The sequence below is a fragment of the Microtus oregoni genome, unplaced genomic scaffold (assembly GCF_018167655.1).
Source record: "Microtus oregoni isolate MIOR12 unplaced genomic scaffold, Mior012 000074F_ref0000038, whole genome shotgun sequence".
Lineage (NCBI taxonomy): Eukaryota > Metazoa > Chordata > Mammalia > Rodentia > Cricetidae > Microtus > Microtus oregoni.
The window spans coordinates 2,002,796-2,030,211 of record NW_024544004.1 but is presented as its reverse complement, the minus strand read 5'-3'; the positions used below and the strand labels follow the sequence as shown (position 1 = coordinate 2,030,211).

General features: G+C 37.9%; 1 protein-coding gene across 1 annotated transcript in view; it reads left to right on the top strand.

Annotated features, from left to right (window-relative positions):
• The window catches only part of LOC121441311 (mitogen-activated protein kinase kinase kinase 15-like), a 125,573-nt gene that overhangs the window by 5,109 nt on the left and 93,048 nt on the right, over positions 1–27,416 (top strand). Inside the window, exons 2-3 of the mRNA XM_041642447.1 lie at positions 10,958–11,097; positions 13,257–13,280. Of these exons, the coding sequence (XP_041498381.1) occupies positions 10,958–11,097; positions 13,257–13,280 (164 nt within the window). The remainder of the gene's footprint in view (positions 1–10,957; positions 11,098–13,256; positions 13,281–27,416) is intronic.

The window sequence follows — 27,416 nt, the reverse complement described above, 5'->3', positions numbered from 1 at the left end:
GAGGAGTATAGTAGTTTCTCATTGATGGATTTAATATGTCTTACCTAATAATGATGTCATGCACCTTTCTAAGTGATGTTTGTGACATGAATATGAAGTCACTTACCTGTCAATTGTTGTTACCTTCTTGTTGAATTTTCAGCTCTTTTGATATATTTTGTGTTTAAGTACTTTGTCAAAGCCCTGAGCCTCTCTCTTGCTAATTCGTCCATTTGTTGATGCTTTTTGATGATGCAGTCTGATTTAGAATATCTTTTAGAGCTTTTTAGCCTGCATACCTAAAACACCTTCCAGGTTTTAGTTGTGCCAACAACTAGTCCATATAATCTTCTGAAAGCTTCAGTTTTCACTTTTACATCTCAGCTTTCTCTAATGAAACTGACATTCTGAGCAAGACACCTTAGCTTAAAAAAATTAAGAGAAGCTAGTCTTGGCCTAGGATGAATCTAACATTTGGAGATTGGTAACAGGACCCTGGCTGCATCCTTTCTTCTCATCCTTCAAAGACTCAGAAGTCCAGGTTCTTTAGACTAAGGACCTGTCTGGCATCTGAAGACATGTGTCCATCCTAATAGTCCACTGACCTTGGAATGCTTGGCTTTATGAGTCAGAATTTGAAAGTCTACTCTATTATCTGTTGGCTGAATATATCTGAGTCTTGCTAAAAAAATGTCTCCAAGTGTCAGTGCCTTGAATTGAGCAAGTGCTTACTATCAGTTCTCTCTGTCCCATTACTCTCTAACTCCTGCCATGACTTTGGTCTATAGTGTATTGCTTGGTGCAGTCGAGACTCAGATTTAAATCTCTTAAACAAACATCACATAGTATGGTCTCCTGTAGTTTTTAGGAAAAGATTCCTAAAAGAGTTTTTGTGATTAAAGAATGAACTTCTTCTCCATTCCTTGTTCTTAACTGAAGAAAAAGACCCAAAATCCAGCTTTCAGTGTGTTTTTTGTTTTCCTGTTCAATTGAGACACAGTATATACAGAAAAAGGTGGGTGAGTTCTGCCTAATATTGTCCTTTTTTATAAATATAATTTCAGTTTGTACCTTGACATGTCTGTCTCCTTTTGTTTCCTGTTGGTGTGTGGGCTACCTCTATGACATCATTGTAGCCATAGCGTTTTCTTTGCCATTTCTCTATAGTACAGTGATTCTCAGCCTTCCTAATCCTATGACCCTTTAATACAGTTCTTATGTTGTAGTGACCCCAACCATAAAATTATTTTCATTGCTACTTCAGAACTGTAATTTTTGTACTGTTATGTATTGTAATGTAAACATTTGTGTTTTCTAATGGTTTTAGATGGCCCCTGTGAAAGGACCATTTGCCCCCCTCCAAGGGGTTTTTGAGCCACTGGTTGAGAACCACTGCTATAGTATTTCAGTGCAAGAAGATGCCACAATTTATTTTCTGTTATAAAGAAGCATTTGAGTTGGTTCTATCTAAGATAATTATAAATAGTGCTGCTGTTATGAATATTCTAGTACTTAGGTTTTTTAGACAACTTTATTGGGATATAATGCATTTATTTAAAATATAAAGTTCATAGGTTTTAGTGTATTCACAGTTATGTAACTATTAGTACTGTCTAATTTTAGGCTATTTCTTTTAGCCCTCAAATAACAACTAACTCTTGTAAAAAACCACCTGGAATCTAGTGAGAATTACATTAATCCTTTCCAAGGGCAATGTCCCCAGTAGTCTAGTCACGTTATATTAGTACCCAGCTCTTAAAGGTCCTACCTACTAGCTTTATACTACCACACTGGATATAAAATATTCTAACACATTAACCTTTAGGGACACAGTCAAATATTATATAAAACTGTGGTTTCCAAATATTCATTATATGAACTGGGAGCAAGTACCATTTTGAAGTTTAGAATGACTGTTGGATTTTCATTAGATTTCACAAGACCCAAATTTCAAACCATGTTAGATGGGTTTATTTAGAAATGTGCTGTCTGTCCTGAGAAGGAGAATTCTGCATCTAGAGTACTGCTTGTTACTAAGATACAGCTAAGTCTTTGTAAAGCCTATGACTAATGGACGTGTATGGTCAATACAAATAATAAGCACTCTGCATTCATTTTACAGTGGAAATCAGACATGAAAAACACAATGAATCTAGAAGAGGTAAGGACAAAGAAGGATAGTTTCCTATCCATCAGTGAGTCATTAGCCCTGAATGGATCCAGTTGCCTTTAAAGGCTGTGGCAATAGAAGCCAACGAGGAAATGTAAAGCATAGAAGAGGTGAAATCAGAAGTCATGCAAAAGTCTCTATGTTTAGTGATCTTGAAGGAACAATTGATTTTCTTAAGTAAAAGATAGCAGTATGATTGTTGAGGAAGTAGATGTAAAATCCTCGAGTCTTTCCCATTGACCGGCACTTCAGTGAGACAAATAGAGAAGAGCATCAATTTAGGACCATTCCCTATGATTTTTGTCAATGTCAAAGAAAAGCTTCCTGACCTTTTCGTGGTTGGTGGCATGTGGCAATAGCACAGCAAACCAGCTCTGCTCTAAAAAAAATCATGTATCTCAAAGGTGAGTTGAATGTAGAAGTTGTGCTTAGAAAACCCTGCTAAGAAATAAACCCCCCCCCAAATTTCCTCTTAATGAAACAGTAGAAGAAATCTGAAAAGAAACTACCATGTGATGCGGATTCAGTATATTCAAAGGAAGCCAGAATAGGGACTGTGGAAATGTGACAACACGGATGATAATGAAGGTATGGACGCTACTTAAACTGCAGCCTAGCTTGAAGTATAATTTGGCACATTGTTGTTCTGCATTGCTAGTTGAAAAAGCAGCATTCTTGTGCAAAAGTCAAAGTGCCTTAAGTCATGCCATGCCGTGCTTTACAAATACTTCACTGTGAGTAAAAGGAAATTAGACACCATGAGTCTGTTCACCTTAGTTTGCTTATATATGGTTTATTTTGGTCTTAAAAATAAATACTAGAAGGCAAAAGATGGAATTTCTTGATGGGTCCCTACTCTTCACCTTTCCTCTTCCTAATCAAATCTCAAAAACCCCAAGCAAGTTAACCCATCTGATGATAGCGCCAGGTAAGGATGTGCTAAACGCTTGACGCTGATTTGGTAGGTTAGCATTTTCTGCATAGTACGTTCTGGAAAATAAGAGTTTTCTCCCTCTCTTTAAATGGAAAATAAGTTTAAATGGCACTTCACAGCATTCTTTGTCCTGGCCTCACCTGAAGTTTATTAGAAATGAGGAACAATGATAAAGACAGATATAATTTTAGTAGAAGTCAGTAGACATGGCTTCTGTTCCATAAAGGTGAGCTTTTTGTTTTTAAGGCAGTTTTAAGGGGACCAGCGTCACCATATGTCTAATTACATTTCTAAATGTCTCTGGCAGAAAACTTATTCTGAACTCTAGCTTTTTGTTTAGAGAAAGAAAGGAAAAAAACCTCTCATTTACAATCATTTCTTTTTTTTCTACTGGGGGGAAGATAGGTTTACAGACAACCTGGAGTGTATTTAAAGACTGGCATGAGCCAGTGTGCACACACAATTACTATGTAGTAAATCATTTGCTATCATACCATTAACTAATGCTATGATGCATAAATTCGGTACTTTTAAAGCGCGCTAAACAGTGTTGTTTTGTTTGTTACCTATAAAATACTTAACAAAAATGTTTAAAGGTCAGGCATGGTGATGTACTTACTCCTGTAATCTTAGCACCTATAGTAGTGCAGAAAAGAGGGTAAGAAGTTCAACATCATTTGTTGCTACATAGAAAGTTCAGGATGAGCCTTTGCTACTTGAGACCCTGGCTCTTAAAAACTACAACAAAATTTTGTTTTCAATTGATCAAATGGTCTTTTTAAACTGGCAATGTTACACACACATATAATGTGTTTGGATCAAATCCATCCCCTATTCCCTCCCCTACAATTCCTCTCCTATTCCCCTAACTACTTTTCTCTTCCAATTTTATATACCTTTTTTTTCTTAAGGAAAAAAATCCACCAAATCTGTTTAGGACTTGCCTGTGTGTGCGTGGGTGTAGGGTCATCTACTAGAGCATGGGTAGCCTCCCAGGGACCGTATAGCTAAAGAAAACTAACTCTCGCTTCCCAAGCGGACAGGTAGAACCACCTCCCCTGTCCATGCTGGAGTTTTGCTGCCTTGGTCTTTAGCAAGTTTTATCAAAAGTTTTAAGAATTTAAGGGGTTTAAATGAATTAAAACCCTATATTTTTCATATTATTTCACATTAACACATTTGGAATAATTATAATCAATAAATTTTTGAGGGGTATTTCAGTGATGAATTCAGACAATGTCCTGTTAGTTTAGATTTGAACAGGATCCTTGGCTTTTTGCATTCTCTGATGGGGAATCACTTCCTAAAGAGAGTTAAACTGCATTAGATAGGAGTGTGTGTGCCTGTGACCAGAGAGGATGGGTTGTGCTTTATAGCAGCCCCCACCCCACAGCAAGGCTTGCCTGCAGCATTAGGAACTGACTGGTAGGAACTTTGGGAGGTAATGGTTGCTAAGCTCACAGAATGCATTTGGTAATGAAAACCTGCATCTTATCTCTTCCTTTTTAATATGTGATCTGTTTACCTAAGATTTAGTCTGATACATAAATTGTTTTCCTCCCAGGTAGCTCAGTTTTAGCAAGAGAGTCAGGAAAGTAGCCTCATCTAGGCACAGGCCAGCCTAAGACTGGGGCCAGAAAAGGTGTGTTTGAGACCGTCTCTGTTCTGCCCAAGTTAAGTGACCTTGAAGAGTCTGTTAATAACTTTGTGCTTCATTTCCCCTACCTGCAAAGTAAAGCCAGACTGTTCCTTACCTATCTTCTGAAGGGTTACTGAAACACAGCTGAGATGTCTAGAGGGATTTTCCATGTGGCAAAGCTTATGAAGGTTGTGATAAGTAATCTGAAATGATCGAGTTTCTCTTTCTCGCTCTCTGTCCTTTTTTATCCTCTTCTTGTTTGTAGTTTTGTTGTTTGTTTTTGTTTTGAAATGCAGTCTCACATTGTAACCTAGGCTGATCTGGAACTCACAGCAATCCTCCTGCCTCCTGCCTCTTGAGTACTGAGATTATTTGAATTGGTGGCCTCTTAAAAAATTGCAGTTGAGTGTCTTATCAGAATTAGCATTTAGAAATTTGATGCTAGATTAGTGCCATAGTTGCTCCAAAAACAAACCAGTTGAATCTTGTCTAGGTACAAATCCTCATGGTGAATTTAATCTATTCACTTGAGTAACAGACGTCAGTAAGTAAAAGTTTCAAGTTTGATGAGTCCAGCATAGTGACACACCTTTTTAATCCAGCACGTGGGAGGCAGAGGCAGGCATAATTCTATGAATTCAAGGCTAGCCTGGTCTGTCTACATAGTGAGACCCTGTTTCAATTTCTTTTTTCAGATTTGAAATGCTTTTATTATTAAACATGAATTGCTTAGAATTTGGAGAGGTTTTGCTGTGTAGCTCAGGCTGTCCTGAAATTTACAGTCCTTCAGCCACTGTCTCCTAAGTCTGAATTCCTTCTTGAGTAGAGGTCGTCACCTATCTAGTTTTAATTGGTACTGGAGAATCTCTGTCTAAGATCTGGGTAAAGGCACAGAAGGCTACCTTTCTGGAGGTGGTAAAAGCCAGTATCCAGATTCCAGTGAAGAATATTGAATGGGCAGAGAAAGGAAGAAATTTATGTTACCAGATGAAAATGTAACCCACTTAGCAAAAGGCCACTCCATCAAATTCAAGACTGCCTACAGAGATGAACTGTGAACTTAAGGTCTGCTATCCTTCAGCTCTGGGCTCTGCCTCTTCCCACCACACTCTTTTCTTTCCCTTTACTTCCTATCCTCTAATGTTAGTAGTCACTGTGGCCTTGGAATTAGCATCATTGTTGCCACTTACAATAGCTCCCTGTGAAGCACTTAAATTTAATTTTGATAAGTAATAGAGTCCAGGGAAGAATTGAGTAGGCAGACTACCTAATGTACTCTGCTGTTATTTTTGACTCTGCATATGTCTGCAGGGCGCGGAATTGTCCGTTTGAGATAAAGTGACCCAGCTGAGTTGTAAAGTATTTCCTCGGCATATGTGTTTGTCCTTTTATTAGCGATAAACTCTTTTTTTTTTTTTTGGTTTTTTGAGACAGGGTTTCTCTGTGGCTTTGGAGCCTGTCCTGGAACTTAGCTCCGTAGACCAGGCTGGTCTCGAACTCACAGAGATCCGCCTGCCTCTGCCTCCCGAGTGCTGGGATTAAAGGCGTGCGCCACCATCGCCCGGCTAGCAATAAACTCTTAATGGGTAAATTTTAATACCATAGACTCCTGTGTTAAAACCTCTTATGACTGTTTTTAAAATAAAATGCCTCTAGGTGAGACATTGATACTATTAATTTTTCTTCAAGTTCTCATCTTTCAGCCACACATTCTAAAATCTTTAGGGAGAAAATAATATAGCATCTAGTATTTGCTCAAAAGAATATAGAAGGGCATGGGGTGGGTGACAGTAGAGATAAAAGGAAGCCTCTCATGGGCTTATAATTTGTGAGATGAGGATCATTGGAATTTTATTATACTCTGTGTGTGTCTATAATAAAAAGATTTTCAAGAACCTTACCAGAGGCTCCTCATTGCCTCAAAGTAGACTCCAGTCCCTTGGGATGCCGTTACGACCTGTTACCTAGTAACCTTTCCAGATTCATCTCCAAAGGTGTTCTGGCTCCCATATTAACATTGCATCCTGTCTTGCCTCTGGTCCTTTGCATTTTCTTTTCTTCCATTTTCACCCTCTATTGACACTCCAGTTTAGTTGCATAAGTCTTACGAATTCCTCCTGGCTTCTATTAACTGCCACCTGCCCAAGTATGGTTGAGAACCTTACTAAGGGGTACATCTATCACTGAGATTCTCCCAGTTTATCTAGCCTTTGGCCTTTGGCCCAGAAACTCTTCTTCCTTTTGGTTGCCTACCTAGGTCGGTCTGTGTGTCTGTCTGTGTGTCTGTCTGTGTGTCTGTCTGTCTGTCTGTCTGTCTCTCTCTCTGTGTGTGTATATATAAATATATATATATATATGTATACATAGATATATTTATTTGTGGGGAGAGGTTCCTGTGCATATGTAGGACAGAGGTCAACCTTGGATGCCATTCCTTAGGAATTATCGAACGTGTTTCTTGAGACAGTCTTCACTAGGACCTCAAGTTTACTGATCAGGCTGAGCTAGCTGGCTAGTGAACCAGGTATCAACTTGTCTCCACCTCTCTACCTAGGGAAGTATGCATTACCATGCCCGATATTCTATGTCAGTTCTGGGGCCAAATCTCAGGTCCTCATGCTGGCATGTTGACACAAAAAGCACTTTACTGGATGAGCTATCTCCTCAGTCCCTGTACTATAAGAGCTGTTTGAGGAAAGTGATTATGCCCTATTCACACCTGTATCCTTGGTATTGAGCATAATGCCTGGCATGCAGGTGGTCGTATTCTTTTTAAGAAATAAAAAGCCCACTCAGGGCTTCGTGACATTTGACCTCAGGTTTCTCATCTCAAGTGTCTCAGTATTGAGCCAGTGGTGCTTAGAGCTGATATGATTTTACTTGCCACCTTGTTTTCTCCTGCCCACAGCTCTAGTCTGTTGTGTTTCATCAGTACTTTGATGGCCTTTCAGTGACCCACAGTGTTGCAAGCCTAAGTTTGAACATACTTCTGTGCCTTTCTACTCATATGACGAGGAAGCAGCACCCATCAGACGTGAAGCTTTTATGTCACCACCACCACCCCTTTTGAAAATCACAAGTTCTGAAAAGGCTACCAATACTAAAGACACTTTAAATATGCTGGCAGTGGACCCTCTACTTTGAATAGATCTCAACCACAGGGTATAACTTCAGGGAGCATTATATGCCCAAGGTGAATAAGTAACCACGACACAGAAATGATAATTGTAAGAGCTTGAAATAGGAAAGAGAAAAACTGACTGGTATCTCCATCTGTAGACCTGGTAAAGAAATTATGATGTAGTCGTCATGCAGTGGAATTTTATACAGAAAAAAAATGTAAGAACTACACTGACACAAATTGATTGAATCACATCAAATACCAGAAAGTCAAAGATTTTGTCAACTATGATAGTATTAATAGATATAAAGTTATATGAAAAAACAATATACTGTGTGTATTATAGTATGTTCAGGATGCTGGAACCAAATATCAGAGCCTAGGTAGTCTACAAATAACAGATTTATCTCTCCGTTTTGGAGACTGGATACCAGCAAATTCCATGTCTGATAACAGTCGGCATTTGTCCAAGTGTCTTCATGGGATAGAAAGAACAGCTCAATTCCTTGGAACCTCATAAAAGAGGACACTGATTTCATTCATGCATACATATTCCAAAGGCACCATCTCCAAATGCTGTCACATTAGGGGTTCTGTTTCAACACATGAATTTTGTGGGCATATAGACATTCAGCTTTTAGTGTGCACATATAAGTGATACATAATAGAAGTTAGCTTTCTCTGGTAGATTGGAGGGATATATGGAGGTCTAACTTGTGCTTGAATGCTAAGCACATGGGTTTTACTGCATTATCTTTCACTGATAGGTACATGTTGTAGTAAGCTTTCTTGTTGGACTTTCTTGGACTACCAGCTAGCATATAATGACCCAGGGACTTAGTATTAATAAAGCTTGGCCTTAGCTTGGGCTTTTTTCTAACTAGCTCTTATAACTTAATTAACCTTTTTCTATTAAGCTACATTCTTTCACATGGCTCAGTTACCTCTCCTCTATCCTGACTTGTTCTGTGACCCATTGGTGTCTCCCATGAGCCTGGATTCATCCCTCTGACTTCTTCTCTCTGCTGGAAATCCCACCTATACTCCCCTGCCTAGCTATTGGCCACTCAGCTTTTTATTACACCAATTACAGCAACACATCTTCACACAGTATACAAATATTCTACAACATTTCCCTGTTTGTCTAAATAAAAAGGAAAGGGTTTAACAATAACACAGTAAAACTATATATAATAAGAACAATGATCAGGTAATGATTATATGCTCAATATCTAACCCATTTGTATTTGGCAATTTTAAAGAAAATAATCTATTATCTTTCCTATCTTGAGTTCAAAATTTATACCTAAACCACTTTCTATCATAATTTATATTATCATCCTAAAAATAATCCTTTTAGACCTAAAAACATTTTCTTAGATAAATAACTTAAACTTTTATGTCTCTGAACCCTATCCACTTCACATCTGGTATGTAAGGTTTTTTTTTCTAATTTTAGTAACAAGGAAAACTGTATTTATAACTACCTTGTTTTCAACCCCATCGAAGACCCAAGAAGGATATACTATTACCTGAGTAAACAGGAAGTGTGTAGCAAACAACTTCCAAAACTATAGAAACGACAGAGACATTTGGCTCCTTTGTAATGCTGGGGCATCCATCTTTTGCCTCCAGACCTAGAATATCTGACAGACTTTTTTGTGAAGCAGGAAGTTTGAAGGATTGTCATACCTTGCCTTGGCAAGCTTTTGCAGTCACCTTCTTTTGTGTTTGTTTGTCCAATTTGGACAACATACTGTCAGCAAAGAGGCAAGGGTAGTTTCTTGCCCAAATGGCTAGGTTTGCCAAAATAGAAAGCAAACTCCATATAGAGGTTCTTTGATGCCCATCATCCTTTCTTGAAGTCTATTGGTGCTGCCAGGAGCAGATGTATCTCAGTGTCATGAAAAGCTTTATGTTATTAAAACATCTTAAATGCCATAGTCTGTAGATCTTTGAAACGTTTGAAGACAATATATCTATGTACAATATCTTTGTTTGACCTTTAAAACATATCTAATAAGACTATAAATTTGATTGTTATAGATGACTACTAACTTGCACATCTTAATTATCTTAAATGATTTATAAATATAGCTTTCAGTGACTAGAAATCTATATTACATTATTAAATGAGTACACTGCTTATAAATCCCATTCAGATGCCCAGTAGCAGGGCCTCTTAAAAGAGTCACACACACCTCTGTACACTGCAAGCACCCAGCCTATTTGGGACTTTTTTCCCCAGCTTTTTCAGTCCCTATATGGATTTATGTGCTGGATGTTGGACACCAGTTGTAGGGAGCTTTTATCATTGGACATTCTTGGACCCCTTGACTATAAATAGTGACCCAGAAACTTATTAATTTTGAAAGTTTGGCCTTAGCTTAGGCCTTTTTTCTAACTAGCTCTTATAATTAATTTGTTTCCATTCATCTACAGTCTATCATGTGACTCAGCTACCGTTCCTTTGTCCCATATGTCTGACTTGTTTGGCATCTCCTGCATGCCTAGATTCATTCTTCTGACTTCTCTGTTTCTGCCAGAAATCCCACCTATACTCTCCTGCCTAGCTATTGGCCATTCAGCGTTTTATTACATCAATCACAGCAGCATATCTTCATATAGTATACAAATATTCCACAACATGTGGTTTTTGTATATCTATTTATAAGAAGAACCACCATTGAAAACAAATCTGTCAACGAGTTCTAAGTGAAATTATTCTTAGCACTCAAGAAAGGAAAACAAGACAGGTATAGTGTCACACGCCTTTAATCCCAGCACTTGGGAGGCAGAAGCAAACTCACTCTGTGAGTTCTAGGCCATCTGTCCCTGTCTCAAAAATGTGTAAAGACACACACACACACATACACAAACTCATGCATACATATGTATTAGTCTCTTCATTCTTAAAAATTCTTACTGTTGTTCTTTTACAGTTCATGGGAGGTAATCCTAGTTAAATCATTTATCACTTCTACTTTATGTAAAAAGCTGATAGTAGAAGAACGAAATTGCTATAATCCTTATTGATCAGCAGCAGCAAGCAGAATAATTAAGTACACAGATCATCTCAGCCCCTCCCAACTCTTTTCTCCTTGTTCATCCCAGATGTTGCTTTCGTGGACATGAGTGATATCTCCAAACAGCCTTCCCTTTTCTACCATCTTGGAGTTCGAGAAAGTTTTGACATGGCTAATAACGTCATTCTGTACTATGATACTGATGCTGACACTGCTCTGTCATTGAAGGTAAGGAGCGTTGTTTACCTTCCTTTGGATACTTAATTTATGTCCATTTGAAATATGACTTCTAGCACTGGAGGTTTGAAAATGTACTGAAGATTACTTGTAGAGTTTCTTCCTTCCCACCACACTTTCTAGCTTCCACCGAAAACTCCTTGGCTGCTGTGTGTGCATCCTTGCTGTATTGAACTTTTTCAGGCACCCAGCACTTCAGGCTTAGGGAAGCTAAAGCAAAATCTGTTAGTTTCCACTGATGCAAACACAAGGCTCTGAGTCTCCTCATGGGCTGTTTTCATCAAATATACACATTATGAAAAATAGTTCTCAACTTTCATAACTAATCATATGAAGACAACCTAATGGTTACCAAAATGAGCAAAAAAATTAGCATAGACATAATCAATATTTCATTGATTTTTTTTCCTCTAATCTGAAAGGAAAGCTTAACTGTGGAAACCTGTATGTTCCTGCACAACTCAGTAATTACTGAGAATTTAAAAAATGTGGTTTTTGAAAGCTTCATGCAAGCTTTCTTGAATAGCATAGTACTTTAAGATGTTTTAAAATATATTAATAAAATGTAAATTTCTAATCCGAATTGTTCCAAACTTCATCTTTCCTGAATAGTGTTGAATATCTTAGCAGTAGCTAGGTAATCCTGGTCTGTGTGAAATCAATTTAAGAGTAATATATTAGTTTGTTTACAGCAGCACCTCTCAACCTTGACTGGCCTTTAAAATCACCCCAAGAGCTGGTTAATGCCCCAAGACCTAGGTCACACCCAGATCAGAAATATCAGTCTCTGAGGGTGGGACCCAGATACATTTTTATCTTTTAAATCTCCCACATTTACAACCAGGGATGAGAACCAGTGGTTTAGAAAGTTTGACTTCACAGATATTATTCCTAAGTGTTCAGCTCCCTCAGTACTAAAAATCATGTGTATATAGCAATACAATTTGGTACCAAAGTTGGATGTTTGTGTTTCTTGAGATTTAATATTAAACCAGATTGTTCTTGTTTCTGCAACGATTAGAGATTATTTCCTGCAACAAATGCTACCTGTTTCAGATATATAACCTGTATATAGTAAATTTTACATATACTTTAAATAAAAATGTACCATGTAATTAGAGCTCTGGACTGTATTGTGCAGAAATCATTCATATGACTAAGAAAAGAAACTTTTGTCAGCGTGTGTTACATTATAGAAGTTTCCAAAGATTTTAAACAATCTAAATTATTATATATCTCTATATATGGACTTCTATTCATTAAATAAGTTGTATTTAGAAATCTACAGGAATTATAGATATAAAAATGTGATTATTTATATTTTGAGAAATGTGAAATTAGAATGTATTTTCTTGTGTACATTTTCCTCGACCATGTCTTAGCAAAACCTTCAATAAAATCCTATGATATAAGTTTTATTTTATTGTTTTACAGTTGTGGAGATGCAAATTCTTTTAATAGTACAACTATTTCCTAAAAATGGAAATGACTAGCCATTTATACACCAAAAGCAGGAGACTACACTTATTACCTGAAACCAGAAATGTCACAATGTATAATAAATGTTTTATATGGAGGCTATTTAATTATGTATTCTTTTAAAATAAATTTCGGGTTTCAGTGTAAAAGTGTTGCAATCAATTGATGCATAGTCAGCATGCTAAGTTAACAAACACTGTTGTCGTCATACTTTGAGCATGCCCAGACAGCTCCAGGGGGGTCAGGACAGTTTGAACAACACTCTCTGTGAGAAGGCTGACTATGGGATGGCCTGAAGCCTTCATACCAGTTCGTTCATGAAATGTTCAAGCTGAAGCATAGCTAGTGCTTTACTGTCTTCTCTGACAAGGCAAGGACCAGGGCACCAAGCACCCCAAAGTGAGATCTTAAACTATATATGAATAAATGTTTTTCTCTAATATATTTGAGAATGTTTTTAAGTATATATCTCCCCCAGTATTTGCAGAGCTAACCAATTATCAGTTTTTCTTGGCATCTGAATTTTGAATGTAGAGTTTCATTCTATTTGAAGCTTTCAAAGGGTACACCAAATGATTAAACTTAAACTTAAAATGATTAAGATCTGGAGAGACTACTGGCTATGAGAATTGACTTTAAAATTTATATTCATATCTTCTTTTTCTTTTCAGGATATGGTTACTCAAAAAAATGTAGTAAGTATTATATTTTAAGATTTTCAGCCATATTTATGTAGATTGGTAAAATGGTTAACTAATGATCTTTCAGATAGCAGTAATATTTTTAAAAATATTTTTATTTATTTTGCATATGTATGGCATGGTGATTGATAGGGGCATGCACCATTGCATGTATGTTGGGGTTAGTGCTATCTTTCCACCATGTAAGTACCAGGAATTAAACTTGGATCTTCAACCTTAGTGGCAAGTACATTTACTGGCTGAACTATCTTACCAGCCCACATGGGTGATTCTTTTTAAAATCATGCCTGTTGATTTTGATTATAAGAAAACAACCAGAAATAGCTTGTCCTTCAATGCAGTTGGTAGGTCAAGACCCATTCAGCCATTCATTGAGTGGGGCAAAAGGTCAAGTCAGGCAAGTATGTATTCATTTCTCACTAGGGCTTTGAACTTGGTACAATCTCCTTGTTTCTTTCTGAGTTGGGTCATTCTTCCTGAAGTCAACAAAAGACTTTTATTTGTTTGCTCATTTTTGTTTTGTTTTGTTTTGCCTTGCTGAAGGCCAACATTCCATACTTGCCCACCAAAGTTTTCCTGGTAATGGAGGAATGTGAACTTGTACCCCAGTTCATATGGGGGCCACACCTGACTTCTAACACAGTAGAAAAGGAGTGGGATAGAGTTTCATTTCATTCTGTTTCTTCCTTAAGTACTGATGTCTCCACATATGCATCAAACAAGTTACTGTGCTTGCAGAGTTTCATCACCATGTTGCTTTGAACAGGCTAATGTCACCCTAGAAAACATTACAACAGCTCACCTCCTCAAATGTACCAAAATTATTCTACATAGATATTTTATTTATGTAAACATACATTTACAAACATGTAAATATATGTTATACACATACATACACATATACACATACATATAATTTCAGCCAGGCAGTGGTGATTCATGCATTTAATCCCAGCACTTGGAAGGGAAAGGCAGACACATCTCTGAGTTTAAGGCCAACCTGGTTTACAGAGGGAGTTCCAGGATAGCTAGGGCTAAATGGAGAAACCCTGCCTCAAAAAAAAAAGCAAAGAACTCATTTTAAGTGTATGGTTGTTTTGTCTGCATGTCTGTTTGTGCACCATGTGCATACATTGTCCATGGAGTCCAGAAGAGAACATCAGGCCCTAGAAACTGGAATTATACATGATTGTGAGCTACCATGTAGATGCTGGGAATCAAACCCAGGTCTTCTGAAAAGCAGCCACTGCTCTTAACTGCTGAGTCATCTCTCTAGCCCTTCCTGTTGAATGTACCCCAAGCTTCTTCCCACCCAACCTCTGATATATGGTATTATATTTTAAGAAATCGTAACCTAGACTCAGGAATAAGTCCTTGGATCACAGCTTCTTTCCCACCAGCCCTTCTAGAATGGAAGGCTTTCTTGCCACTTCTCCTATTCTACTTGGAGTTCCTGCAGGGACATAGTAGAAAGGGTTCAGGAAATGAGGTTCTTAGCAGGGCACACTCTTTAGGAAAGTAGGAGCTTTATGTGACTACCTCACAGAAAGTCCCACTGAGCAGCTAAGGGGCTCAGGACACCAACACAATTCCCCACATGAGGTGAGCCTTCCTTCCCCACCCAGGGATGACATTTTAGAAACAAAGTGATTACCATTGGAACATGGATTTGTAAACAGGCATATTTAGAAAATAAGACAGAGTGGTTTGGAGTTCCTCTTCAGAAAAGAAATGGGAATATGTGTGCCTTTCTGGCATTCCCTGCTAATCACCCAGGAATTCTATTAACATTTGTAGTAATTCTAAGTATAACTTAGCCTCATTTTTCCAGTGTGGTTTGTTTGGGAATAACTTACTCTAGAGGATTTGGCAACAGCCATCTCTGCTGCAGTTGGCATTTCATTAAAATTCAGTGCCCTGTATTCTAATGCTTGAGAAGGCATAAAGTATCACCGCATTCATAAGAACTATAGAGAATGACTGGAGATAACTTGAAGGAAAGAAAATAGCATCAACTAGGAAAGACTAAAGGGAAATAAACCAGGGAGTGCTTGCATTCATGCTCATCCTCCAATATTATCCTCTTTCTGGTAATAAAAGAGAGTTAATTTTGCACTGCAGATGGGATGGAAATAAGGCAAAGAAGAATGGTTTGCATCAGCAGAATGGGCAGCTTACAGCTAATGGTGATTAAACATTAAAGCAGAATGTCAAAGTAAATTGGTTGAATTTTAAGAAGACTTTGCTCTATATCCCTTGTCTGTGGATTGGGTCCTACAGTCATATAACATCATAACATACAACATACAGATTACAAGAGAAAAACTGATAGAACTGTTTATTTGTGATCACTTTGAAAGGATTGAACACGCAAGCACACTCCCCCGCTACCACCACAAGCACCATAGTCATAGTGAAGTGTAAAGCTCATGAGTCGGGTACAGACTAAATGCTATTCTGTGAGCATGCAGACATCCTGTCGTATCTTTAAAATAATTTGTATATAAGTGGAAACCAAGCTGTATTGAGGTCTTCAGGGGGCAGTTTGCTGGTTCTAGAATTGTGCCTTAAATGCATTGACTTGAAGTTGGTATGAAAGAGGGGTAGGCATACTTGGCTTCATTTTTAGGAGCAATGCTAGAAATTATCATAGCTGGACATTGACACTTTCTCCACCATGACAGAGCATATCCTCAAACCAAGAGCCAAAAATAAAACGTTCATTAAGTTGCTATTTTGAGATGTTTTGCAACTGCAATATGAAACATAACAAACATGTCCTCTTAACAATACTGCATTTTTTAATCCATGAACATGGGCTATTTTTCTATTTATTTTGGTTGTCTCATTTCTGACAGCAGTGTTTCATCATTGTCAGAATACTCATTTTTTTACCGCCTTGATTTAAATTCAATTAAAGTTTATTCTTTCGGTTGTTCTTATAAATAGAACTATTAATTTGTATTTCTGAATTGATTATAAAAAGCGCTTTTCACAAAAATCTTTTAATACCACATTTAGTTCATAATTCAAGTATTTGAAACTACAAGATTTTTTTGTCAGAGTTCTCACTTTTGCTATATTTTTATTTATAGTGTATTTATGACAGATCAAGAGTGCATCTTTATGAAAGAAAAAAGATTGAGAATATAACAAGTCCTGAAGCTATTTTGTCTTTTAAATTTTGGAACTTTCTGGTACTTTGTCAGTAGTGTACATTATCTAAAGGTATTCTGTAACTTCTTTTGTTCTAATTTTCCTTTTCATGGGTTGATTTATATGAATCACTAGAAGCAGAGTTGGAGGCTTGGTTTAGGGTCCAAGTGGCTTATTGAGGAGTGGCCTTGAAGTCCACACTAGGTAAGTGGAGGAAATGACGCCTTTGAGCAGAGATGAGTGGAGTTGTGATGCTGCCTCATTGATAGTGATAGCTGTGGCCCCGTTCCCTGGGAGGTCTGAGTTTAGAAGGACTTTTCTGTGCTGTTGCTGTCCTGTGTTGTCGTTCTTGTATTGATATATTCCTGGAAGCAGTATAGCACTGGATGAGGTACATTTTGCCTTTGACAAAGTTCTAGAAGGGTCTAATAGTAGAGCTGATCTGCTGAAGAACTCTCAGCTGAGAGGGATCTGAACAATGCACCTGGGTATACACTACACGATAAGCATTTCACTGCAGAAACAATAGAAGTCATATGTACCTCAAGAGTAAGGAATACATTCTCAGTTGATGAGCACAGAAATACTTTGTTTCAATTGAGTGGAGGGTTTATTAACTGAAAGCTACATAACTTTAACAGAGAGGAGAGATTTTGACCTATATTATTTCTATAATCCCGGAAAATTATAGGCTGGTATAGGTTCCATTTTATGTTTATAAATGAAATTGTTGAAAAATGCTAGACCTCATTTTCACTTGTCATGTCCTAATGCCAGAGTTCAGTTGTTTTGAAAAAAAGGAATTAAATTTCCAAAATAGGATCACATTATTTTTTTTATTAAGAAAAGAAGAAAAAAACATAAACAAAAAACAAGTTTCCACCTCCTCCCAGCCTCCCATTTCCCTCCCCCTCCTCCCACCCTTCTACCCCTCCCCCCACTCCTCTCCCCCTCCCTCTCCAGTCCACAGAGCAGTCCAGGTTTCCTGCCCTGTGGTAAGTCCTAGGTCCTCCCCCCTCCGTCCATATCTAGGAAGGTGAACATCCAAACTGGCTAGGCTTCCACAAAGCCAGCACATTAAGTAGGATCAAAACCCCGTGCCATTGTCCTTGGCGTCTCATCAGCCCTCATTGTTCGCCATGTTCAGAGAGTCCGGTTTTATCCCATGCTTTTTCGGTCACAGTCCAGCTGGCCTTGGTGAGCTCCCAGTAGATCAGCTCCACTGTCTCAGTGGGTGGGTGCACGCCTCGTGGTCCCGACTTCTTTGCTCATGTTCTCCCTCCTTCTGCTCCTCATTGGGACCTTGGGAGCTCAGTCCAGTGCTCCAGTGTGGGTCTCTGTCTCTGTCTCCATCCATCACCAGATGAAGGTTCTATGATGATATGCAAGATATTCGTCAGTATTGCTCTCGGATAGGGTCATTTCAGGTTCCCAATCCTCAGCTGCCCAAGGAACTAACTGGGAACCTCATGTTGGGCACTTGGGAGCCCCTCTAGGGTCAAATCTCTTGCTCACCCTAAAGTGGTTCCCTTAACTAAGAATTGTGGTTCCGTGCTCCCCTATCCACCTTTCCTTTATCCCAATTCTCCTGATTCCCCAAGTCCCCCAGAACTCAAGAAACTAGACTTTAAAATGCTAATTAACCCAATTAAAAAATGGGGCACTGAACTGAACAGAGAATTCTCAGCAGAGGAAGTTCAAATGGCCAAAAGACACTTAAAGTCGTGCTCAACTTCCTTAGCAATCAGGGAAATGCAAATCAAAACAACTTTGAGATATCATCTTACACCTGTCAGAATGGCTAAAGTCAAAAACACCAAGGATAACCTTTGCTGGAGAGGCTGTGGAGGAACGGGTACCCTCATCCATTGCTGGTGGGAATGCCATCTTGTGCAACCACTGTGGAAGTCAGTGTTTCGGTTTCTCAGGAAATTCGGGATCAACTTACCCCTGGACCCAGCAATACCACTCCTGGGAATATACCCAAGAGATGCTCTATCATATGACAAAAGCATTTGTTCAACTATGTTCATAGCAGTATTATTTGTAATAGCCAGAACCTGGAAACAACCTAGATGCCCTTCAATGGAAGAATGGATGAAGAAAGTATGGAATATATACACGCTAGAGTACTACGCTGCGGTAAAAAACAATGACTTCTCGAATTTTGCAGGCAAATGGATGGAAATAGAAAACATCCTGAGTGAGGTGTCCCAGACCCAAAAAGATGAACATGGGATGTACTCGCTCATAATTGGTTTCTAGCCATAAATTAGGGCCACGGAGTCTACAATTGGTGAACCTAAAGAAGCTAAGTAAGAAGGTGAACCCAAGGAAAAACATATAGTTATCCTCTTGGCTAAGGGAAGTAGACCCAATTGCCGGGGAGAAAATTAGGATCTTGGGGGTGGGGTGGGATGGGGGTAAGGGGAGATGGGGAGAGAAAAGGATCACATTATTTAAAAGTACCATTTTATTAAAAACTTAATCTGGTTCTTGACCTTTGGACTAGGTAATTATTTCTTTCTGTAAAATAATATTTTATAGAAACTCATTGTTCCTGTTTAAGTGGTTATCTTTATAATCCCAATGAATTGAAAATTCTTTGAGAAACAGATGCTGCCAATATTGGCATCATTGTTTTAAATTATGGGAATCTTCTCTAACATATAGATTGGGTTAAACCTAAGTTCAAGGATAAGAGAATTTTTCCTAGTCCTCCCTCTTCCTCTTTATTTTTAAAGTTTGCCATGGCTTTGGAGCCAAAATTATCAAATGTGATATCTTAGTTTCTTTTCCTGTTGCTGTGATAAAATACTCTAACAAAAAAAAAACTTCATGGAAAAGGGGTCTATTTTGGCTCGCAGTTTGAGGGTACAGTTTTGTATCATTGTAGGGAAGCAGCTGGTCATATCATATCCACAGGAAAAAGAGATAGGGAGAAAGACAGGAAGAGGAAAATTAATGCTACTGTAGTAAGGAGACCACTAGTTTGTTTCTAGCTGCTTAGCCCCAAAATAACCACACAGAAACTGTATTAATTAAATCACTGCTTGGCCCATTAGCTCTAGCTTCTTATTGGCTAACTCTTACATCTTAATTTAACCCATCTCCATTAATGTGTGTATCACCACATGGCTGTGGCTTACCGGGTAAAGTTCCCAGCATCTGTCTCTGGTGGGCTACATGGCTTTTCCCCAACTCTGCCCTTCTTTCTCCCAGCATTCTGTTTAGTTTTCCCTGCCTACCTAAGTTCTGCCCTATTTACAGGCCCAAAGCAGCTTTATTAATTTATTCATTAATGGTAATCATAGCATATAGAGAAGAATCCCACATCACCTCCACTTTAAAAGGAAGGTTTTAACTTTAACATAGTAAAATTACATATAGCAAAACAGTTATCAAGCATTATCAAGCAAGAATTACAGTTAAAATATTTATATCTACTTTATCTTTTATTATAACTAAGAAAAATATAAATTCTTGAACTCCTATCAAAAACTCCAGAAGGATATAATATTACCTGAATAAACAGGAGGTGCATTGTAAGCAACTTCCAAAACTCTAGAATTGACAGAGACATCTCACTGCCTGGGCAGTCACCCAAAGTTCTTTACCATTGGGGCATCCAGTCTTCAGCCAGAGGCAAATAGTATTCAGCAAACTTTTCCATGAGGCAGGAAATTTCAAAGACTGCCTATATTGGCAGTTTGTCAGTCACTTTTTTCTGTGTCCTGCAGAATGTCTGGCAGACTCTTTCATGAAGCAGGAACCTTAAAGGACAGTCTCACCTTTAGACAAATTCAGCAGTCATTTCTCTGTGGGTCCTGCATGTCCAGTTCATCAAGCAGCCCAGGCAAGAACAGTTTCTTACCCAAATGGCTAAACAACTTCATAAGGAGCCTCTTTGATGTCCACCTTCCTCTTGTAGCTATTGGTGTTGCCAGGAGCAGATATGTCTCATTGTCCTGAAAAGTCCTAAGTTCTTAAAACATTTTAAATGCCATATTATGTAGTCTTTGAAAAGTTTGAAGAATGCCTATCCATCTGAAATATATCTCTGTAATCTAGAAAATCTAACATGAATAGTAAAGTCAAGAGCAGAAATACATATACATAGTATAACAAAATTGACCTTAAATTTATATCAATAAATCAAGATCCATACCAATGCAAATCTCTATAGTATATCCCCGTTTAAATGTAAACAAACATTATAAACAATATTTAGGGATATGGGCATAGTTCTTCTCCAAACTGCTTCTTGCTGTTCATTGGGTGAGGTAATTTTTGAGGGGTGTTCAAGGTGACCTTTCAGGGGGTCTTGGTCCATCAAACCACACTAGTCTGGAAGGATTCCACAGGTTCTCATCCTCTGTGGAAACAAAAGAAGAACCTCTTTTCCAAAGCAACATATCCTTATCAAACTCTAAAATCAAGATACCTTTAAAGTATATCTGTTGGTTACTTAGTTCCTTCACAGTTAAAATTTTCAAAGAAAACACAATAATATACATAATCCAGACTCTTCTGTGAATTTTCCATCTTTATGTGGCTTATTTTTCTTAACTCCTTTTAATCTATGACTGTGCTCTATCTCTTTAAAAACTTTTTTCCTTTTATGACTTTCTATTTCTTCTCTCTCCTAAGCCTATGTACATTTATCCACCACTATGATCCATTTTGAGGTCTTTTTAAATCTGGATTTGTCTTTATTGCATATCTGAAATTATTTTCTGACCAGAAGCACTTCTTAAAATGCTAAGTGCTTAAGAATCTAAGCTGCAACTTTGCTAGGGTACATATGATACGTCCTGCTTGCCTTGTCCATTCCAACATGGCAGAGCTGCTTGCCATTCATTAATGGTAATCACAGCATACAGAGGTTGTTTCTCAGCCTCCTGACCTCATTTGCTCTACATAATCATCCTTATAGGAATATTTAGAGTATCTAGGAAAAGATTTACGTATCAATGTCACCAGAATACTAGTTGTGATACCTCTTCATGGAGTAAGCTAAATTGCCTTTGTTAAATTAGTTCTAATGAGCTGGATTCATGGGATTATTTCATTAATAACAGTTTGAAATAACTCATCCAACCTATGTTATACTAATCATTCATTGTTTTTCTTTTTAATTTCTTGTCTGTCCACCTACAAAAATCTGAATGTCTTTCATCTTTTAAAGATGCATGGGGCCCACTCTTCCTCATTGTAAGAAGAAAAGCAGCACACTCAAAAGGCTACTTTCATTTGGAGTTCAGAATTACTTTTAAAAATATAGTCATTAGTCCCAGTTTCTTTCTGACAAATTTCTTAAACTTTGGGATGGTTTCTGAAAGATTTTCTCAAAGGGTGTATTTTTACCTCCCCAAGTGTTAAGATTCCTGCTGTCTCTTCAGTCCTGTTTATTAAACTCAGTGAGCTGATTTCAGGGTTCATGCATTTCGTCTCTTTCTTCTTATTTTTCTCTTAACAGTAGCTAAACATTTGTTCCCAACTCAGCTCCTCTCCTAGCTGCAGGGAAGCCTTCATCAGTTCCTGCTGCCATTGGCTCTGCCTTCTGGAACAAGAACCCGTCATAGCACACATCCTGCTTGTCAAAATGCTGTTTTCACACCTTATTAGGATTTCAACAGGACTAGAGCAAAGTTTACTCCTATGCTGTTTGGGAAGATAGGTTTGCAAAAGCAGCAAGGCAAGCAAGATTTCAGCAGAAATGTTTGTTTCAGAAGTCTATATAAATAGATTTTGTTCTTGTGCCTTTAATCTGCCTCCATGTTACAGAGGCCTGGGATTATTTAATCATGATACAAATATCTTTGATATCTTTTATTTTGCCATAGTGACCCACACCTTTGTTCAGACTAACCTGAAATTTACTATGTGGCCCAAATTCAAAGCAGTCTTCCTGCTTCCGACTCCTGGTGCTGGGATTATATAAATGGTCTGCCATATCTGGCTTAACTATGTCTATTAAATGAAATTGATAAGAAAATTTATGTGTATTTGCATATGTGTATGGTAGGGTGGAATTGTATTCATTTTTTCTGTTTTGACATTTTTGCTTCTTTTGCCTTTTAAATGAAACTGATAAAAAATTTACATGTGTATTTGCATATGGGTATAGTATGGTGGTATTGTATTCATTTTTCTGTTTTGACATTTTTGCTTCTTTTCTTTTATCTGTATTCCAGTACAACTTTATTCCCATTTGTATTTTTTGTTCTTGTTGTCAAATACATTATATTTCTACATTTAGTTTTTAAATAAGATAAGAAATTAGCAATCACACATTTTATTTTTACAGTGCTAAAGATCAAACTTCAGGCCTTGTATACAGTAGGCAAACAATCTACCACTGAACAATTTCCTTAGTCCTTGGTTCTTTGAGACTTGGTTGAGCCAAGGAGCTCAACCTGGCCTAGCCCAGGATAGCCTTGAATATGCAGCTCTGCTTCTTTCTCTTAAGCGCTAGGATTATAGGTGTGTGCCAAATACCTATAAATGCATTTTCTAGCCCTCCCCAGCACATTGAATGTCATCCCAACACCTTCATTGTTTCTCATAAAAGTAAGATATTATCTTATTGAAATTCATTTATTTATGCCATTTTTTCTTATTGTTTTCAGCTTTTTTAACTTATTAGATTTAAAAAAATGCCAATCCCAGTTTGGATGCTCACATTACTAGACCTGGAAGGAGGTGGGAGGTCCTTGGACTTTCCACATGGCAGGGAACCCTCACTGCTCTTTGGGCTGATGAGGGAGGGGGACTTGATTGGGGGAGGGGGAGGAAAATGGGAAGCGATGGCGGGGAGGAGGCAGAAATCTTAAATAAATAAATTAATAAAAAAATGCCAATCCAAATTCCCACTCCCTCCCCTCCTCCCATTCCCTCTACACACCCTTCCACCCCACCCCACCCCACCCCCATCTAATCCTAAGAGAGGGTAAGGCACATTGCTTTGTGGAAGGTCCAAGGCTCTCCCTACTATATCTAGGCTGAGCAAGGTGTACTTCCAAAGAGAATAGGATCCCAAAAGCCAGTACATGCAGTAGAGACAAATCCCAGTGCCACTGCCAGTGGACCTGTAGTCTGCCCCAGCCATGTGGTGTGTACTCACTCTTAAGTGGATACTAGCTATAAACAAAGGACACAAAGGTTCATGATCCTAGAGAAGCAAGTAATAAGGTGAACCCAAAGAAAAACATATATAGACCCACCTGGAAATTGGAAACAGACAAGATTGCCTGACAAAATTGGGAGCATGGGGGCGGGGGGGGGGCGAGAAGGGAGGGTTGAAGGGGAAGAGGAGGGGAGAAGGGGAAGGTTGAGAACTTGAGGGAATGGGATAGTCGAGATGGAGGAGGGACAAAGATGAGAGCTTTCAACATTTTTATCTCTTGTCTTTGTTAGGATTTGTATGTATGTATGCAAATATTTGTGCAGATGTAATTGCGTATGGAGGCTAGAGAAGGATGCATGGTATCCTGCCTTATCACTTCATGTGTTATTTTGTTGAAACTGGGTTTATCACTGAACCTGGAGCTGGCTAGCAGCCAGTGATCTTCCTGTCTCTTCCCCTAATAGCACTGGGTTTACAGGCCTACAACCGTGCCTGACTTCCTATGTGAGTGCTGGGATCTGAAATCAGCTCCTCATGTTCAAATAGCAAGGGCTCTTATCCATTGAGTCATCTCTCCAGACTGATCTTTCAAGATTCAGGGTATAGTGTGTCTGAGTTTGGACTTGTGTCTTCAGTCTGCTTGAAATTCATTGAGTTTCTTAGTTATGTAGAGTTAGTGTTATTCATCAAATTTAGGAAATTTTCAACAATTATTTCTTTGAACATTTTTCTGTCTTTATCCCTCTGGGACTATTACTATATGTTGTATATACTGGTGCATTTAATATTGTCTCACATTTAATTAACACTCTGTATATAGTTCTTCGTCAATTTTGCTCTGTTCTTCAGGTTGCATTAATGGAGATATCACTAACTTGAGTTCTGCTTACCTTGACTTTCTCCAGTGAAGTTTTCATTTTGATGATTGAATTTTCCCACTTCAGAATTCTCATTTTTTTTACTATTTTGCAATAATTTTTGTTCATGGATACTATTTTTTTGAGACATTATTATCATGCCTTCCCTTTTTGGCTTTGCTTTATTCTATTTTACACTTTGTAACATTTATTATGTATTTATTTTTTGGCGTATATGGGTGTGCATTTCGTCGCACCTGTGTGGAGGCCATGGACAACTTGCAAGAGATGATTATCTCCTTCCACTCTGAGAGTGCCAGGATTGAACTTCGATTGTTTGTCAGTGCTTGAGGAAGCAGCTTTACCCACTGCAACATGTGGCTGGCCCTGTTTGTTTATTTTTAATTAGCATACAAAATAAGTTTCATTGTGGAATTTCTAGACATGATTTGTCTTTGTCAATTTTCCTGTTCCCGTTTTCTCCTCTCTCTGCTTCCTGCTTTCTACCCTTTCATGTTTCCCTTGGTTCTTTCAACATATTTGTTTTTTGTTTGGTTAGTTGTTTTTTTTTATTTCAACATCTTTATAATTTCTGTTTAAAGGTATAAGTTCAATATTTAAATCCTTTCAAAGGCAGATAATGCTGCCTGCTCTTTTCCACATATTATAATTTACCCTCTCCTGTTTCTTTGCATATTTTCTGTGTTTTGCTAAAATAAGAAAATGGACATTTTAGGTAGTTTATTGTTGAAACAGTGTTTATTGATTGTCTTCCCACTTCTGGGTCTGCTTTTTTTAAAACTTGCATATTAGTTTTGTGACGTGGTTGGGCTACAGTGAAGTCTGTGTGTCTATATTGCTGCACTCTAAATGCAGCTCCTTCAAGGGTATAGCCTTGGGCAGGGGCACTTATTTTAATTTCTCCATGAATGACTGTTGCAGTTGAGCTCTGGAACTCTCTTGTCCTTTGCTGTCCCTGTCATGGTTGATTAGTAATGTCTCTGAGTCATGCTGAGTGGGTGTTGCATCTAGTTATTAGTCTCTCCTATTAGGTGATAAGTCTAGAATATGTTTTATGTTTTTAGTTGAAACAGAATGACATCACTTCCCTCCTCCCAGCAAACCATCCCTCAAACCCTCCAATGCTCCCCACTATCAAGTGGATAGCTTCCTTTTCTTTGATTATACGGACAAATATATATGAATTCAACTTGCCGAGTCTGTATTGTTTGTGTATATATCATTTCAAGGCTGACACTTTACATTAGACTAACAATAAGGCAGCTTATCCTAGGAGAAGCTAATTCTCCTTCTCCCATTTGTCAATAGTTGCATATAGTTCTTTTTTTTTTTTTTAATAATTTTTTTTTATTAAGAAAAGAAGAAAAAAAAAACATAAACAAAAAACAAGTTTCCACCTCCTCCCAGCCTCCCATTTCCCTCCCCCTCCTCCCACCCTTCTCCCCCTCCTCCCACCCTTCTACCCCTCCCCCCACTCCTCTGCATATAGTTCTTTATCTAAGGGTAGGACCCCAGGAAAGGTTCCCCCTTCCACGTCCACTGATAGTGCTATTGTCCCAGTCTTTTTTATTCAGGCATTCTGAGGAAAGACTATGTCACAGCAGACTTCCTTATATTCTGGCTCTTGTATAATCTTTTATTCCCCCTTCCTTGATGTAGGATCCAGTTTTTGTTTGCTTGCTTTTTTTTTAAAAAAAAGTGTGTGTGTGTGTGTGTGTGTGTGTGAGAGAGAGAGAGAGAGAGAGAGAGAGAGAATATGAATGAATATGATATGCATAGGACAACTCTGTGTCATGGTCCTTTGTGGAAGTATGAGGACAACTTTATGGAAGTCATTTCACTGACCCTTGCTTACCTTTTGATGGTTCCTTGAGGCACAACTTGTTTCACAATCTGAAATAATTACATGTGGGCCCTTTTTATACTAGTGGTCTTCAATTCCAGTTCTGTTTATTTTAATTTTAAATATATTTTAAAAATCATAAATAGGGTTTATAATCTAAAACTGAAACATGTATTCTTCAGAGTCTGACAGGCAATTCCAGACCATAGTTTCCAAATCCAATTTCTTTGCTATTTTTTAGATATATGAGGCCTAGCATTAAAACTACTCTTTTCTAAATAAGTGTACATGAGTCTTGTACATTTGAAAAAAGTTTTCTGAAAATTATCCATCAAATATAAAGAATGGCTTCAACTCAAAGATTATCAGTGTGGGAAAAACATCTACCAAAACTTCAGTTCTGTCAGAACCAATGCTGTTCTCTAGAATACAGGAGAACACAGAAGATCACGTTAAATTATGCTCACAGACTTTGGCCTCTATCCCACTGAATCATTCTGCAAGGTTGTCATTGAGATTTACTGCGCACAGAAAACCCCAGGTGCATGCAAGAGAGGAGCAGATTACTTTTGAGGGAAAGGGATACCTTGGCAACTTCTTTCAAAAAAAAAGCTAAAGGAAAGATTTTTAAAAATACTTTGGGTAGTATACAGCTTACTAACCATCACACAAATAAGGAAATAAAAGCTGTCTTTTAAGGACATTTTTCCATCTTTAAGATGGCCATTTACTTTTTGATTTTTTTTACTAATTCCATAATTAAATTTTTATATTCTGTGCTTCAGTATTGTAAGATTTATTTTTCAAAAGATCTTTACAACCCAGACCAGAGCATTTTTCTCAAGTCCCACTGTTTACTATACTGAAGAAGTGAAATGGACAGAGAACTGAGGAGGTTGCTTTTGCTCTGAAAGTGAGCAAACTTTCAAAATGGGAACAATCCAGAGTCTCTCTCTGCCTCTCTCTGTAAATCAGAAAACTTTCACTCATTAACTCAATATATTATTCTCAAAAATTGAAGTTTAGTCACTAAGAAAGAGTGAACAAAAACTATCTCCACCTACCATGAACAACTAAAACAGCTCTACTCGTTCCCTCTACTCATCTGGATCTTGGCTCCTAAG